Source organism: Psammomys obesus, unplaced genomic scaffold, assembly GCF_907164565.1.
Source record: "Psammomys obesus unplaced genomic scaffold, mPsaObe1.curated_primary_1811, whole genome shotgun sequence".
NCBI classification, from domain to species: domain Eukaryota; kingdom Metazoa; phylum Chordata; class Mammalia; order Rodentia; family Muridae; genus Psammomys; species Psammomys obesus.
The window spans coordinates 5898125-5917116 of NW_026590701.1; the positions used below are offsets into that span (position 1 = coordinate 5898125).

The 18992-nt window shown below is 37.9% G+C and overlaps 1 protein-coding gene across 1 annotated transcript in view; it reads left to right on the forward strand.

The window, feature by feature from the left end:
• Positions 1-18992, forward strand: part of Myo3a (myosin IIIA) — a 206125-nt gene that overhangs the window by 39509 nt on the left and 147624 nt on the right. Inside the window, exons 6-8 of the mRNA XM_055608590.1 lie at positions 9989-10065; positions 16035-16180; positions 18689-18754. Of these exons, the coding sequence (XP_055464565.1) occupies positions 9989-10065; positions 16035-16180; positions 18689-18754 (289 nt within the window). The remainder of the gene's footprint in view (positions 1-9988; positions 10066-16034; positions 16181-18688; positions 18755-18992) is intronic.

Genomic DNA, 18992 nt, shown 5'->3' on the forward strand with positions numbered 1-18992 from the left:
AGTGTTTGTGGTCAGGTTGTTTTCTGGGCCTTAGCCATTGTGACTAGGGAAAGATGAAATCTCAAAGTAGTTTTGTTTGCATTTCTTTAATCACTAAAGACATTGAGCATATTTTATTTTTTTATTGTTTAAACTTTTTAAATTTATTTATTTTTTATTTTTTTATTTTTAAATAATTTTATACATTCACTTGCATCCCAGCTGTAACCCACTACCTCTTTCCTTCCCAATCCTCCCCTCCCTCCCTCATCTCCTCCCTGCCCCCTTCCCAGTCCACTGAGAGCGGGTGTCCTCCTCTCCTTCGTCTGGCCCTAGCTTATCAGGTATCTTCAGGATGGTTGCAATGTCCTTATCTGTGGCCTTGCAAGGCTGCTCCTCCCTCAGGGAGAAGGGGAAGCGACATTGAGCATATTTTAGACATTTTGTCCATCTTTCTTTTCTTTTTTCAGAACTCTGTTCAGATCTATAGCTCAGTTTTTAACTGTGTCATCTGTTTTCCTGAGTTTTTGTCTTTTGAATTTGTTATATATTCTGAATTTTAACCCTCTACAAGATAGGTAACTGGCAATGATTTTCTTCCATCTTTATGCTTTATTTTCACTTGATTGATTGTTTCCTTAGCTTTACAGAAGCTTTTTGGTTTTATGAGATACAACTTGTCAGTTGTTGGCCTTTATTTCTGGACAAATAGAATCCTAATTCAGAAAGTCCTTTTCTAAACTTATGTCTTGGAGAGTGCTGCCTAGACTTTATTCTAGCAAGTTTAGCATGTCATGTTCCACATTGAGATCTTTGATCCATTTGGAATTGTGTGTGTATGTGTTTGTATGTGTGACATGTGATAGTTAGATATGGGTTTCCTTTCATTCTTTTACATGTGGCAAAGCTAAATAGACTGTGTATATGTGTATACACTTGTGCATATATATGCATTTAACAATAAAAATGCAATCAATTAAAAAATTTGGAAAGGGCAAGAGGAGTGGGAGCCAGGAGAGGGAGGTACAGGGGTGATATAGATGCAGCACTCATGTATGAATTTTCTCAAAAACATAAGACCATTTAAAAATCAGAATATTTGCATTTCATCTCTTTTTAAGTGCTTTGATACTAGTACATATCTGACACATGGTTGTTAAATTATGCAAATCGGTATTCCTGGGTGTGTCTTTATGTTACTAATAAATAAACTGTTACTACAGCAAAGTCCGTATTATTTTAAATACTAAGAAATCTAATTACACAAAATGTAAGACTTAGCTCGATACTACTAACCATAAGCATAGTCTATCTGAAAACAATTTTTGTTGTTAAGTGAGACACACTTTTGCAGAAACCACCAGACCCCTTAGAGAGCTGAGAGCTCAGTGGACTGGTGAACACTTTTAATGAGCTGCATCAGCAGTCGTGGGTACATGGTCAGTCAATAAATAAAATGAGCTCCCAGGAGATCAGCTTCTTTAGGTAGGTCAACTAATGTCGAAAAAAGCAATCGGTATCTTGATTAGAAAATGAAAAAGAGACCCAATTTAAAGGCAGCCCCAGCTTTCCTCCCTGTGGGGTTTTCCCTGAGGAACTTCATTTCTAATAGGGCACTTAGCATTTCAGAACAGGAGTATGAGATACGCATCTCGTGATTTATTTGGACATCATTCTTATGACAGAATAGTTTATGGCTTTAAATCTCTCATTAATCCACATGCCCCATTTTTTTACTAAATCCCTAACTCATAATGCAGGTCAAAGAGAAGTTGTGACTTAGTCATTAATAAGCCACTTGTTAGGGTCAAGTGAGGAAGGTGAATTTTAAAACTGGAAGTGTCCTTTCCTTCTTCTTAAGAATTCAGAGTATCAGTCTCAGAAAAGACCCCTGTGCTGATACTCCAACCTAGGACCATGCATGGAGATAACCTAGAACCCCTGCTTAGATATAGATAGCCCTTAGCACTGAGTATCTAAGTGATTTCCCTAGTAAGGGGAGCAGGGGCTGTCTCTGACATGAACTCAGTGGCTGGCTCTTTGATCTTCTCCCCCTGAGGGGGGAGCAGCCTTACTAGGCCACAGAGGAGAACAATGCAGTCAGTCCTGATGAGACCTGATAGGCTAGGGTCAGCGGGAAGGGGAGGAGGACCTCCTCTATCAGTGCACCGGGGGAAGGGCATAGGAGGAGGAGGAAGGAGATTGGGAGGGATTGAGGGAGGGAGCTACAGCTGGGATATACAGTGAATAAACTGTAATTAATATAAAAAATAAAAATTTAATTAGAAAAATTCAGAACAGTAGGTGGAGCAGGCAAGTGATGGAAAACAGATGTAGTTGCACATAGTTCAGATCCTGACAGAGGTAAGGAATGTGTCTACAGTAGGAGGGTGTTGATCATGGTAGCACGGGATTAAGTGTTGGGTTCCCAAGTAGAACAAGAAAGGCATCTGTGAGGGGTGGTAACGGTGATGTCAAGTGGGTCTTTGGGCCTAAAGTGAGGTGAAGACAGAATCTACATAATGGTGAGGGTAGAGATTAGAAACTGCAGCCTTGATATCTTCAGGAATTAACCAGAACAACAGGAGCCAAGTTTCTGCCTGGTAAAGAAAAGAATTACAAACATAAAGAGGGATAAATGTATGTGTAGGTATCAAAATAAGTACAATCCAAACCCTATGTTCAGGAGATGTCAATTAACACAAATTAGACAGATTTCCTGTTATTGGTTTATTAAGAGAGAGAATATAAAGTTGACTGTTTAGGGAGTTGGGAGAAGAAAATGAATGTGTGAAGTGTATTATATGAAATTTTCAAAGAATAAATAAAAATATCATTTTAAAATAGTATGTGTGTTGTGACATGTATGTGATAATTAATTTATCAATAGATGCCTATGTTAGGGTTAAATTTTAATTAGAAATAGGGTAGTCGCATAGACTTGAAATACATGTCCACAAAATGAAAAAGAGAAACTTTAGGAAGGAGAAGTCTACAGACAAGTGTAAAGTGGCCAGAGTGAACATGATGGGTCAAAAGAAGATTGAAAATCAGTTGACCAGAAAGTATGAGTCCTGTGTCATACCTCTATTCCCACCAAAGTTCAAATCATGAGGTAGTATCCACCAGTTTATGGTGGGAGAAATGGTAGCACTGTCAAAACTCGGGCCTTGTAGATTACATGACAGAAACACATGAGTTTTAAAACCTAGGAAATTTGATGGCTATAAAGTAGGAATATCTTTGTTTTTAGTGGTTACAGACTGGTAGGGTGTAAAAGGTACTGCTCTGGGCAGTTTGCTACCAAATGAGGCACACATTTAAAAAATGAAATGAAAACCTTGTATCTCCTTTGCCAACTTTTAACTAATTCTAGGACTAGGGCAAAATAAAAGTGTATGGTTGCACAAAGTGGCTCACACCTTTCATCCTGGTATTTAGAGGCAGAGGCAGGGGCAGTTGGATCTCTCTGTGTATGTGTTCCAGACCAGACTGGTCTACATAGAGAGTTCCAGGCTAACCACAGATTGACAGTGAAATTCTGTATCTAAAAATGACAACAAAGCAAATGAAATAGAGACACGTTCCTTTCAGCCTGTGTGCTTGCTGAGGCATTTATTTCATCATGAAACTCAGTCATCCTGTAAGATCTTTACAACAAGCAGAACTTCCAGCTTCCCACAAGAAAGGGCCAGAGTGCCAAAACCTTCCAGCTTTTGTCGAATTCGGAATATCTGAATAGCAGATACTGAATTTTTGAATAGGAGAATTCTAAACATTTCAGCTCGTTACCTCTAAAGTTCCCGCTGAGAGGTGGACTCACAATCTTGTCATAGACCCCTGTATCTGCAGTCACTTCTCTTACTCCATTCCAAGACTGTCTCAGGCAGTCTTGCTGGAGGGGTGGAGGCATAGCAGTGTCCTTGATCTCACCTTACTTACAGTTTATTAATCTCCACGTGTGTTCATTCATGTCTTCCATAGAATTCAGAAACATTTGGCTGTTATTTTGAATAACCTTTCCCCCACCCCCTTTTGTTGTTGTTGTTGTTTTGTTTTGTTTTGTTTTCTCCTTGGATTTCTACCATGCATCTTTTTGTCTTCTCCATGGTGTCTCATAAATTCTTGGGCTCTGTTACCCTTAACTGTTATTGTGTTTGCATGATTGAAATTTCAAACTCACTGATTCTTTCCTGATTAAATCTTTAAGTCTTTTGGCTTGTACTTTTTACACAAGAGTGTGTTTAGTTACTTTTCTTTCATGGCTATGAGGAAATACCAGACAGAAACAACCGTGGTGTTGAAGGCATAGTAGAGGAAATGGTGGCAAGGCTATACAGGTAGGAAGCCTCGTCCTGGTAGACAGAGAAACAGAGGCCCAGGAGCATTGGCACTGAGCTTCACCTCTCCCTATCACCTTTGTGTTCAGCCTGGGGCTGCAGCGCATGATAGGTTATTTAAGCTGGGGCTTCCCTCTCCGCTTAACCCTCTCTGGGAACACTTATACAGACAATGCAAGGGTAGACCTCGTTAAGGTTTTCAACCTTCTTAATGCTGAGACCCTTTAATTCAGTTCCTCATGTTGTTGTGACCCCAACTATAAAATTATTTTCATTGTTACTTTATAACTGTTATCTTGCTACTGTTCTGAATCGTAATGTAAATATTTGTTTTCTGATGGTCTTAGGTGACCCCTGTGAAAAGGTAGTTCATCCCCCAAATAGGTCGCAACCCACAGGCTGAGAACCTCTGCTCTAGCTGTTTCTCCATTTTATAAATTTAGAATTCAAAATTAAGTATCACAAAGAGTTTCTTCTTAGGTTTTTAAAAATTCGTCTGCAATTTCCCTTAGACCCAAGTATTTCTGTGTCTCTGTTTAGTTCCTTCAGCATGTTTGGATAGTTCTGCTTCAAGCCCATCATCTTGCTATTCTTTTCAAGCACGTTTTTTAGGAGCTTTTTTTTTTTTTCCTTTTGTCATTATTCCCCGTGTCATTTGTATGCCTTTGGATTGGTTTTTGCTACTGAAACTAAATCTTTAAGTCTAATGATGTAGCAATTCTGAAAAGCAGATTCTTCTCCAGGGTTTGCTGATATGACTGTGCATGCGTGCTTTGCATGCATTCTCTCTGCCAAGGGTCACCCTAAAATACAAACTTAGATCTGCTTAGGCTCTTCTAAAGCCTGTTATCTATTTTTTTCATGTGAGTTTCTGCCCTTATCTTTTTATATTTTACATTTTCTTTTTCAGGGCTAGGGATCACTTTACCTCTGAGCTATTTCTCCAGCCCCGTGATTGCTTCTGAATGTTCTAGGTTTTAATTTCCTACCACTCAAAAACTGAAGGTGTTCTAGAGGGACCCACTAGGTAAATGGTACCTTTAATTTTGGGCAACAGTGGAACTGACTTTGCAACTACAGAGAGCGGTGAAGGGTTTCAAAGCCACAGCAGACTTTCTTTCTAACAATCCAGAAAGAGGTGCAGGGGGTGTAGTCTGATTTCCTCAAGAACATAACATGTGGTTCTCTTAAAGCGGAGGCTAGAATGCCTATAAACTAACAAAAATCATTTCATAGAATTGGCTCACAAGCCTGGGAGCTCTTGGGTAAACTATGAGGAGCATGTGTAAGCCTTGGAGACTAGTCTAATGGATGACTGCCTGCAGTTCCCCATCTTTGCCTGCAAGCAGAACTTTATTCTATGAAGACCTGCAGCTGACTGAGTTAGGCCCACCCACACTGCAGAGGCATTGTCTGCTTATAATACATAAGGTTAAATGCTAATTTATCCACAGAAATATCCACAGTAATGTTTGACCAAGTGTCTGTGAACCATACCCTACCAATTAGACACATGACATTAACCATCACACCGTCTTAACCTCAACTGTGGAAGGACACTATGAGATGATGTGATGTCTTTTACACTGAAAAACGCTACACTTTAATTTGCATCTGAATTTTAAAATTCAACTCTCATCCATCTAGTTTTATCATTGTTGTTGTTCATTGCTTTTAGAATTTTGTACTAAGGGTTGTAGCAAAACACATCTGTTTAAAATGTCATAGAAATAACAAATTAGATATTTTGGCCATCTCCCTAAAGCCCTGAAGAAACTCCTGAATGCTAGTATCAATCCTGTGCAGCACTCTTCCTGGATTTGGGACTTGTATAATAGGAACAGCCTGCAATGTTTGTTTGTTGGGCCTAGAATAGCCTGAAAATTCCCCAGCATAGCAAAAGGCTAAACATGATTGGCATAAACCTGTGTTGGGTCTCCATGGCTGCGGATTGTTGCCCTGGCTGTTCAGCGCTGATCTCTCGTTGGCCTCCTGTTCCTTTCCATAGTGTCTCACTAGGCTAACTTTTCTGCCTGGAATTTTCCAGCCTTCAACATCTTCTCACTTGGGGTGATTATGTAACTATTCACTTTGGTGACATTTCTTTCCTTACTCTCTGGACAAAATGGCTTTCCTAATCCTTTTACTTCCTGGGGCTACTGAACTCATTCTTTGGATACTTGTAGTCTTTTTAAAGTAATTTATGTCAAATTTCCATAGTTTTTGTGTTTTTTTTTTAACTCTTCTTAGCTGTTTTTCTCATGGGAATTTATGGTAAGTAGAAATACAGCTAATCCTTAAAAATGACTTCTGGCAGCTTTGTTTCATTCACGTGAGAGTTCAACTTTGTGATGAAGTATCTATGGATTTGAGTCTTTATGGGTAAAATGATCTTGAGGTTTAATGGGCACTACAGAATCATCTCAAATGTAGAATTTAGCAGATGCCAGCCTGGACTCTGCTGTCTCAGAATTGGATGTGAGCCTGTTTTTAATGTTATAATCACTTAATATTCTCAAGAACCACTTTCTCTACACAGTTGTATTTTTTTCACTTAATTTGTGTCTTTGTGTTTTCCCTGTTTACCACAGTTTTCTCCTGGGGGAGTAATGTGTAATGCTTTGTTTTGTTTTGTTTTGTTTGTTTGTCTTTTTTTTTTTCTTGAAGATCTCCGCAGACAGCAAATAATCCCAGGGTGTTGTAATCTGGACCTGAGCCCCTGCCAGTGGTCTTTGTAGGGCATATCAGCACTGGTGTGTGTGTGAACTATTGTTGGCATTCAGGAACAGTTGTGCCTCTGTTTAGTTTTTATTGCAATGCCATCCCTTAAAATGGATGTCAATGTGTTTCTTAATATATTTTACCCTCTTAGTAAGTGTATAGAGAACTGCCTCTGTTTCTACAGGCAGTGAGCTTCCTTAGCTTCCTTCTCATTCAGGCTGTTTGATCAAAACCCTTGGAAGCCAAGTGTTTACCTCAGAAAATCCTTAGCACCGTATGATTATAAACTAGAAATGTAATATATTTTCTAAAAATTTAGAGTCTTAGTCTTCAAAGCTCAGGATTGCCTATTGCTCTTGTGAACTTGCCCTTTAAGGTCTAAATTCACTGGGACTTTCTATTTTGCTGTCTTTTGTTCTAAGCAGTAGAAACTAACTGACCAGTGTTAAATCAGAATACTACAAACAGCACTGGCTGCTCACAGAACTGAGGGAGAAGCTGGGGTGTGGTCTTCCAAGGAGAGCTGTGGCCAGCCTGGACCACAAGTGTCAACCTTGGTGGAGTCCTAAAGCCTTCTTGTTGCTTTACTGAGCTCTGATATGTCCCCTTAATTGTCTCTATATGACTCATACTTATAAAAAAAATGATGACATGACAAGGTCACGTGACACATCTCTAGATTCTGTCCTTAATGTTCTTCCCATTTGTTAGGATTTAGATAAAAATGTCATGCACACAACCAGTCTTAAATCCAATGAGGTTTATTGGATGGAGATGGAGAGAGACACGATGGGGAGGGGCACCCCAACAGAACAAGGGGAGAGAAAGCAAGAGAAGGGAAGAGTGAAAGAGAAAGAGAGCAAGATGGGGGAGAGTGGCTGACAGGTCACTGTGTGCCTGGCCCAGATGATATCATAGGATGCAGGTAATGACATAGGACATGTCAGGACCCTGATGGTCCCTAAGGGAGGGTCAGTTGAATTGCCTGCACAACATAACACCATTTACATTTCCTGTGTCATGTAAAAGGACACTTTTTGCAAGTCATCTTTGTCCTTAAATCCCAGCACTATGTCAGCTGTGACACTTACCAAAAAAAAAAAAAAAAAAAAGCCAGTTCTGGTGGACTAATCTTTATACCTTGTTCTGCTAGAAACAAACCTTGATCCTTGATTTTTATTTGTTTATATTTTATATGATTTACATATGCCCTTTTTCCCCTCTTCCTCTTTATATCTCATCTAACTGACATTTGAACTCAAGCTATCTTTATCAAATTAAGACAAAAATAATCACTAAAGGTCAAATATAATTTAGTTTTTCATCAGTAATTGAATAGTCTTAGAATAAATTTTAGAAAATTTATGATTATTTTAAATTAAAATTTCTTTTAAAATTCCATTTAAAAGATGTTTAATATTAAACATCATTATACAGTCCAATCTTAATTACATTGCCTTTAGTTCATAGAAGATATAAAACAAAATAAAATGCTTAAAGTTATGTTTAAATTTTCTCAGTTATAAATGTATGGCAAGAAGAGTATTTTGGAAAAGATATATTATGGAATAAAGCCTTTTATCAGATAGTCTGTTGGGAAATATTAAGGGTAAAGTTTAAGAATTCATTAGATAATTGCCCTTGAATTTGAAAAATGATATATAGTAAAGATGTTTTCCTTTAAAATAATATTTTGCAAGCACAATTTAAAAAGAATAAATTAAGATCGTCTTTATGCCTAGTTAAAGAAGTGCTTAAGGGAGCAACTAACAGAGGTTAGTCCCCACCAGACTTGCCAAGAATTCCACCATGGAAGTGTCCATTTGGGCATGCTGGCCTTTAATCCCACAGTAAAAAGCAGATGTTATCTTGAAGGACTGATGTCCTTCCTCTACTGGGCAGCAAGAGAGAAGCCTTAATTGGACTCCCTGGGGAGGGGACTTGATTAAGCAGGGACATCAATGAAAACTTGTGACTTGGGTAGAAGCAGTCAAGTCCACAAGCCAGGAGCACTGTGCTTTTGGAGGTGACCGGTTATGTATGAAAAACAAGGGAGAGTCCTTACTCTATACTTTTATGAAGTGTAGTAGGAGTTATTTCTACTCAGGTAGAAGTAGTAGAGTTATAATTAGAGTGTTTGGTTATAATTTGCAATCTCTCTGAAGACAGAACTGATTCTAACTAGATGGTCACTGAAGTGTAAGATGTGGGTATTGCAGAAAGCAAGAGGAAGTGGTTGTGAATGCATTAATCATTAACCATCAGAACAGACAGACATGTTTAAGTTGATTCAAACATTGCAGTGTATATGTATATTGAAACATCATAAGGTTCCTTATAAGTAAATGTGCATAATTTTGTGGATTTTTTGATCAGTTAAAAATTCATTTAAATCTTTAAAAAGGAACAGACACTGTTGTAGAAATTGATTTAGGAAGATGTAGATTGTTTAAAACTTTGAGATGGCATATGACTTGAACAAGGTTGATGAATGAAAGTCATTGTATATATAGTCTCAATTCAATTACTCTGTGTATAACACCATATAAAACATTCTTTGGTTCACTGAGTCTGGTCAGGGGAAGGAAGAGGATATGAAGCATCATTCAAATAGTAAATACATGTCAAACTACATGATACAAATAGTTCATGATGAAGACTGTCAGAAGAGACCAGTGTGATTTGGCAGAAGAGAAGCCACCATGAGGGAGGTGAGACTCCAGATTGGGCTTACAGTTGCATAGAATTTGGATGTGAAAGTAGAAACAGGACCAATCTGCATTTTGGCTAGATAGAGATCTTGATGGATTCCTTAATGGTGATGTATCAGTCCAGGGGAGCTCTGACAAAACAAACTTCTGATGTGAATGTATAAGAAAGTATATAGCCATTAGAATCTCTTTGCATGAGTAGTTGATGCAAGGAACCATCTTTTCTCTTCTCTCTAGGTGTGTCTGCACAGCTCAGCAGCACCCAGCATCGCCTGAACACCTCTGTAGGAACACCATTTTGGATGGCCCCTGAGGTCAGAGAGTTTTGAGGAAGACAAGCGTAATGCTATTAGATCTTTTCTATCTTTTCTTTTTATATATACTTTTTCTCCCTGAATGTGTTAGAATGTATCACAAGAAAATGTCTCCTGTGTTACTGTCATGTGGGGATTTTATGTGGGCCAGAAGGAACATGGTGGGTTCTGGGCAAACTAGCTGTGAAGGCACGTGTGAATAAATGAAAGATGAATGAGCAAGTCAGATGAGGCAAAAAGACAACTTGAAGGCTTTTTTTGTTTATTTGTTTTTGTTAAGCATGAATTTGTAGCCTGGATATTTGTATGCTGTTTTATTTTTATGTTTTATTACTATTACTATATTTCCATTGTTGTTATTTGGTGTTTTGTTACAAGGCCTCTGTATCCTTCTCCTTTATTCTTCTGAATGCTGTAATTATATGTGTAGTTACTCAGGAAGTTCTCTGACCCAGTAAATACTCAGCATCTTCAGAAACCATGTAAAGTGGGCTTCTGCCAAGAAAAGCCATCACTTTCCTGTTGGATCCTACGTTCCCCAAATCTGGAGAGTGTATCTGGTTCTCTGTGATATCCAACAGATCAAACTCCAGGCTGCTCCCCAGGTTGTTCACTGGCCGGCCTCCTGCCACAGCATAACCTCTTATACACCCCTAAACACATCATTTTTGTTATCTTCTCTGTTCCCAAGAGATAGCCCCTGGCAATCCCCAGCCTGCTCTCTCTCTCTTCTCTCTGCATTTTCTCTCTGTGCCCCACTCCCACACACACACCAAGAGATAGATACCTTTGGCCGTTTGATCTCCAATTCACCTTTCTTTCTACTTTGTAGTAGTCTAGTTCAGCGGTTTCACCGTGTCCTCACTATCTGGCTACATTCCGTTTTTAAATAATAATAAACATTTTATGAGAACCCTTGGCTATGTTAGGGAACATTCTGGTTCATCAACCCATGTGGAAAGTGAGTTCTTATGTTAAATCACCAGCTTGGGAACCAAGAACAACTTTAGTAGATTTTTTTTTTCATTATTATCCTGGGAGACTTGTAGATAAACTGCTAATATAACTGAAAGTTCAAGAATCAGATCTTCTCCCAAAAATCCCTATTTAATGCCTTTAATCTTTTTAATTATGTTGGTCAATAAAGAATGCTTATTTTTGAAAACTCTCTCTGCATCTACTGGGGAAAGCTCTGATATTTATACTTGATGTTCTAGGGAGCAAAGAGAGAAGTGATTCAAATGCTACATTAACATTGCAAAATCTCCTAATTAAATTTGTTTGAAAATGAAATCCTGTATGCCATTTCTGTTTAATGATTAGTTCAGCTATTACCTTTTTTAAGTTTAGTGTAGCATATGGGAAAAGGCTACAGTTTTAATAAGCTTTTCTGAAGCTCCAGTGGCTTAAAAACATTTTTAATGGGGGCCACCTCTGAGAAGAAAAGAAGTTGTAGTCATGTACGCCAGAACAAAATTTATTGAGAGAATCTGAAATAAGGGCATCATCAGAATTTGTTCTGACATAACATCAGTATTCTTAAAATTTACAAAAGTGAGAAGTCAGTAAAAATGAAATCCTGTGCTAAATATTGTAATTTATTTGAATAAAGTAGAGCATAAGATTATTTCAGTGTTATATATATGAGAAATATTCAGGCTTTATGTTTTATGTTAATTTATAGGAACAAAATCACAACTATATATTTGTTCACCTGTAGAAGCACTTCTTTATTTGCGACTGCTAATCACTGTTTTGATGTCATTACTTTGTGACTATTCTCTTCTTTTTGCAATACGTACTGTCTGATCTTGAACATACTCTGAGTTACTATTTTAGCTACAAGGTATCTCACAAGCACTGCTTCTATGTTAGTAACAACATTTCTGCCCTACAAAGATGCTGCTCTGTGTAGAGCCCAGCATGTGTAACGCTCTGGGTTTAAGCCCTGGCACTGATCAAAGCACTTAGTGACACATTTCTAAGAATTAGAAGGAAATAGGTAAACACATACAATATCCTCATCTTTAAAAAAAAAAATCAGTGTTTTAAAATTAATCACTTAGGAAGTGAAGTTCTTGGTTAGCATTTTAAAATTTTATTGTCCTTTAAAGACCGTGTACTTTGGTTACATAAAGCCATTCTTTCCCGTCTGGAGTAAGTGTGACAGGACTGAAGGGTCAAGGGACCACAGCAAGTAACTATACAATTTACTATACTAATCTCGGGAATTCACAAGATACTGTACAGATCCAAGGACAGCAGTCATGAACCAGGAATGTTCTGAGCAAACTGGAATATAAATTCACTCTAACCTAAGGGAAGTGTCCCAAATTGTGATGCCAGATGACTGTGTGTTATTCCGAAAGATGTGCATTACTGTGATGCAGCAACGTATCTAGAAAAAAAATAGTGGCATCAACCAGGCATTCTAGAATGCCAGTAATTCTCAATCTGGGAAAAGATGACCTGAACTACATAGGAAGACACTTAGAAAATAGGAGAAGTCTCCTTTTCCTATTGTCTGACCCTAGCCTATTGGGGTCTGCCTGTATCCTCCTCCTCTGTGGAATGGCTAGGTTGTCCCACCAGGGAGAAGTAATCAAGGAACAAGCAATTGAGTTCATGTCAGAGACTGTCTCTTCTCCCCTTACTAGAGGACCCACATCGAGACTGAGCTGCCTATGGGCTACATCTGAGCACAGAGTCTAAGTCCTCTATGCAAGGTCTTTGGTTGATGCAAGGAGGATGGGACAGGGAGGAGAGGAGGGAGGGGATCACCAGCAGAATACAATGTGAATAAATTGTGAGTAATAAAACAGTAATAATAATAAAGAATGTACGCGAAGAGTAGGGGAGACTCCATGTTTTGAAACCAACTGTTTATCAGACAAGAATGGAAGGAAGAATGCAAGCCATGAGTTTTATTTCTAGCACACACAAGCACAAATTACTAAAGGCCATCATGTTTGTACAACAGAACAGAAAGTCCATGTGAAAACTGTGTTTTCCTGGCTTTAGAGAAAGATAGGTAACACGCCCTACAATTCATGACATGCACAGTTCCGTGACTGTTGGTGGATAGAGAGAATCACACTGTCCCTCCACAATCTAAGCTGAAGCATTCTTCTGTTCCTAAAAGAACTCTTTACTGTGTATTTTCAGTGTTCCCTGGCCCTAGTCTAGTATTAGTCTAGTTTTAGATGATGGATTGGTCTATTTTGAACAATTTCTACCAATGGAATCTGAGCCCGTGTCCCTTGTATCTGGCTTTTTCCCCTTGTTTTATTTTCAGGGTTCATCCAAGTAGCAGCATTTATCAGTATTCCTTCTGTGTCTAAGTAATATTTTACTCTGTGTACATAACACAGTTGTATATCCATTCTTCAAGAGACACTGGTTTTCTAGAATTTTGGCTGCCTGTGAACAATACTGCCCTAATATTTTCCATATAAAATTTTAAAGTAAAACTTAAAACTCTAATGCTTGCTCCTAGGACTTTAGAAAATGAAACTATAAACACACTGCATGGCTGAAAAAGAGACAGAACTATGCAACAGCAAAGGATTTGAGGCTGGGATGAGGCAGACAGATGCAGACAACTGCTGCTGATTGGCTTTTGTTTGGGCAAGTTCACAGGAAGTAAACAGAAAGACATAAGCAGATCAATGTTTAAAGGCCAATAATATTCAAATACATGTGTGGTAGATAGTATATCTATCATTTATCTTTCATTTGTCAATCATCTACCACTTATCTGTCAGGTATCTATCTAGCCATCTGTCTTTCTATCTGTCAGTCTGTCTATCTGTCTATCTATCCATCTACCTATCTGTCTCTCTACCTATCTATCCATCTAACTATCGATCATGTACTTATCTTTTATCCATCTTTCTATCATCTATCCTTCTTTCTACTGTCATCTATCTATATATCATCTATCAATATATCAATCATCTTTTTTAAACACACTGATATGTTTATGTTTAGATAATTCCTGTTATGGCTTTCAGTGACAGGTCTGAGTGGACTCATTCATCATGAAGAAGTAGCCTTTCCTGACTAGCAAATGTGAAGTTTGCCAGCTCAGTTTGTGAGACCACATGGTTTTCTCAATGTATGCTGCAATCAGCAGATTAAATGTACCCAGAGATTACCATAATGTAGTTAAATGGAAGAACTTTAAGCTTCCATCCCTCCCAGAATTAATTTTTGTTTAGTGAGTTGACATTCATAAAGGGAAAAAAAATTGAATGTAAGTAATTGTTTTCAAGGCCGGTAAGATGGCTCAGCAGGTAAAAGTGTTTGTTACCAGGCCTAATGACCTGAGTTCAAGCCCTGGCACCTATGTGGTGGAAAGAGGGAATCCTGCATGATATCATCTGATCTCCATATGCATATGGACACACACATGCGTGTACACAAATAAATGATGTTGAAAATGGACATCATTATTTTGCTAAAGCAGCATAATCCATAATTACATTTTAAATATTTGTCCTTATCCCCATAGATAAATGTAGCTCTTGCCCTTATCAAGAAAACTTCTTTTTATAGTAGATGGAGAAGAGACCATTACAGAAAACCTCAACCAGTCAAAGTGCATAGTTATGGAGCCCAGTCCTATTGGATACATCTACAAAGTACTTCTTCACCGAAGGCTTAGGGACCATTGAGAGGTGGAAAGCCTGTAAGAGGGGATCAGGAAGTTTTCTATGTGATTGTGTCTCTAGTAATTTCAGAAGCTACACCAATAGAATCTCATCAGGATGACTGGCTGAACATGAACAAGGAGAATGTGAGATGCCCACGTGGACAGTGAGGCCACCACAAAGAACTGCACGAAGAATCACAGGCCACTGAGGAACGCCAAAAGCAAGAGATTGTCTTCTCCCATAAAGAGCACACCAATTTTGGCTATCCAATACCAAAGGGGCAGCCATTAAGACATGTATATAAGTAACATATTACAGAGTTACCAGGTTGTATTTATATATTTAGAAATATATGTATATACATATATGTATATAACAATAGTTAATGGAAAAAAGAGGCCATGAATTTAAAAGAGAACAAGGAGCATTATATGAGAGAGTTTGGAGAAAGAAAAGGGAAGGGGAAAATGATGTAATTTTATTTTAATCTCAAAAATAAAAGAAATAATAATAATTAGCAGTTTTCACAATGTAAAGTTGAAGTTCCTTTTTATGATCATTAATGTTAACAATGATCATTCATAGGCTTCTTCATTTGTACTTTCACATTTAGAAATGTTATAAAGGAATTTAACACAATGATTTTTTCTGTGTAATACTGTATTACAATATTGCAAAACCATTCTCCCCTTATTGCTTTGGCTCTGTCATGTTTGGTTAGTGGCAGTTGATTGCATTTTTAAAATTTAATGCGGCTCAAATAAGCCATTGTACCTTTCCATCAGTTTTTATTTTTATTGTGTGGACTTTTTTGTTATTAATGGTTTAAGCCATTTGCTTTCTTCTCATTTTTTTTCTCATTTATCCCAGGATGCTTTTGTGTTCTAATTGCAAGTAAGGTTAAAAGCTATTTAACTAGACTGCCCTCAAGTTTCTTTCCCTTGATTCTTTAATATGCTGTTGGGTGACTGCCCCCCTCCCTCAGTTGTCTGCTGAGAGAATATGTCACAGTCATTAGCTGTGCATTTGATCCCATTCTACTTAGGGCACCATTTCTTTCCTCTTGCAGTATAGTTTCTAAACGCTTCCTCTTCATAGGCTCTTTCTGTATACATCTACAAACCTGCAATAGTATTGTCTGCACTTAGAATAAAAATACGACTACTTATATCAGTCTCTTTCCTTATAAATTACTGCTTTTATCTTTACTTAGCTAGAAACTTTACCAGGTTAAACAGCTGGACTTTTCTCTGAACACTTTGCTGCTTGCTTGTTGAAACCTTGAAGCTTTCCCTTTCTGTTTTTGTATTGTAGGTGATTGCATGTGAACAACAATTAGATACCACGTACGATGCTAGATGTGACACATGGTCCCTGGGTATCACAGCTATTGAGCTGGGTGATGGAGATCCCCCACTAGCTGAGCTGCATCCCATGAGAGCACTCTTCAAAATACCAAGGTCAGACAACCAGCTGGTCCAAGATCAGCTCTTTTTTTTTTTCTTCTAGCTACTGGCTTCTCATCATGGAAATAGGCATAAGTGTTCGAGAAAGTTTAAATAATAAAGTCCCATGTAACCTGAGACATCCTTGAAATCACTATGTACTTGAAGATGACCTTGAAGAAGAGGATCCTCCTGCTTCATCTCTTTTGTGGGCTTCTTGATGTATAATCCTATGCCCACCTAAAAAGTGTGGGCTTAGCTACCCTTGAACTAGCCATCTGGCCTTAATACCTTCAGTATTTACATTGTGCTACTACTGTAAGTATGTATTGCTAAGTTCTAGGTGTCTCAGAAAATCAATATGGAAAAAAAATGTTCATCTTAATTATAGGTAAATTATTTTTAGAGACCTTAAGGATTATTCCTGATCCCTTAATTCTAAAGAACACACATACATAGCTTGTACTTACAGGGACCCAGAGAGTGTGGTACATGATAGTCAGTAATTACACACTCTATTAATCAAAGGCTGTGATTTCAACATGTGCAGATACACCGGGAGTGGTGGTGGTGAGGGGTATCATTGAGTGCTGTAGTTCTAACGAAATGATGCTATGATGTTCTATTCATTCCCAAATGGATCCCTTTGTAATGCTTTATGTGTAATTAAATTTTTCTAGCAACAAGCATTAAAAGTTGTTTGTTACTTTGAAATAGCCTGTGTATTAGCTCTAAGCCACCATGTGATTGCTGGGAATTGAACTCAGGACCTTTGGAAGAACAGCCAATGCTCGTAAACTCTGAGCCATCTCTCCAGCTCCCTTAGCTCTGAATTATAAATATTTTACTTACCATAAATATAAATAATTACTTATTATTTACTTATTATAAATATATCATTCTTTATATTTCAGTGTCCAGTGTTATCTTGGGTCTTGTATATTATGTTGCTTATTTGGTGTGTGGAGAAAACCAGGTTAGCAGAAAGAGGAAATCCTCTATATACCTACCAGTTCTACGACTTTTGAAAACAAAAGAAATATGTCAGTGGACTTAGAGAGTGGCAGGGAGGAGATGAGAGAGGGAGGGTGGGGTTGGGAAGGAATGAGGGAGGGTGCTACAGTTGGGATACAAAGTTTATAAACTGTAATTAATATAAAAAATAAAATTAAAAAAAGAAATGTTTTTTCTAATTTCTATTGTCATACTCCTATTTAGCATATAATGTAAAACTAAACACGCCTAAATCACTTTAGTCATAGTGCAAAGTGCCTCATTTAACCCCATTATCACTCTTGGTGATAAGGACACAAACAGGATGGAGACCACTGGTCTACTGTGCCTTCTAACACTTAGTCTAAAGAGAGATCTGGAGCATGCATCATGTTAATTATTTTCTACTATTGCTGCTGTTAGTATGTCTTTAAAATGAAACTCTGAGGATACCAGCTGTAGAAATATGTGGAAAGGAGGATCTGAAAAGCTACAGTTCTGGGTACTGTAAAATTGTCAAATTTGGACATACTAAAGTAACCCAATATAGAAGGAAATTTTCAGTGGACAAGAAACAAAATAAAATTATTGGCTGAAACAAAAGTACTTTTAAAATGTGAATATTAGCAATCTTCAAATAGTCCTCAAGACTGAAAGGCTCTTTGGTGTGGTCTGGTTAGATGTGTTAGCTGCAAATGCCTTTAATGAGCCTGTACCAACTGTACATTCATTTCTTTATAAGCTATTTAAGGAGCAATGCAGGACTGATGACAAAGTATTTCCATCCCCCTAATGAAAACAAAGAGCTGTTAGAATTCACATAAAACAGCACTTCAGCAAATTTAGCCATCATGGTTGATCAATGTTCCTTGATTACACAGCCACATCAGCCTCATTGTCAAGCAATGTCCTTTGTGTGTGCAGATGCTCCAAAACCGCAAAGATTTGTTCAGCTTCAAAAATGAAAAGAAGTAATAACAAAGTCTTTCAAGTGACATTCAGCATGCTATAGCTAATGGCATTTTTCAGTTCTTTTGTCACATCCAAACACATGCTTCCTGCCATGTTTCTAGAAACAAAAGAACACTTGCTCCAGGAGGCGTACTGCCCTTGCTGTTGCAGCTTGGTACCTATTCCAAGCTGTGTACCTTGGCTATTCCTCAGAGACTTCTGTAGGGCTCAGAGAGGAAACTCTTTCCTCCCAGTGTTCATTGTTTCTGTTCTGATAAATACTGGCATTTCCTCCTAGGGATTTCACATAAAAGCCAAGATGATTCTTAGGGAGAAAAAATAATAATAACAGGAAAATTGGGTTATACATTAAATGCTTTCAGAGAAACTAGGAAGATGTCATTCTATATAAAATGTGACGAATAGCTAATTATCTTTCCTGGAATTGGGAAATGATGGCAATCTCTGACGATACAGGTGGACCCTGGAACTGTGGTAATGCTTTGGTCTCAGCTTTGCTTCTCAGATCTCACCCATCTGATCAAAGAACAGCTTCCATCCTTGATTCTTATTTTCCAGGAATCCACCCCCTAAACTAAGGCAGCCTGAGCTATGGTCAGCAGAGTTCAATGACTTCATTAGCAAGTGAGTAACAATAGAGTCTGAAATAAAACTAAGGCAATACCAGCATGCTATACTTTGAATGTTGTGAATGGAGGCTTTTACAGTTACCACTGGCTTCTGAATCCTTTTTTCTTATCTGTGAAGCAGCTCCAAAGGTTCCCACCATTTCATTTTAAAAAAAGGAAAAGGAAAGGAAAGGAAAGGAAAGGAAAGGAAAGGAAAGGAAAGGAAAGGAAAGGAAAGGAAAGGAAAGGAAAGG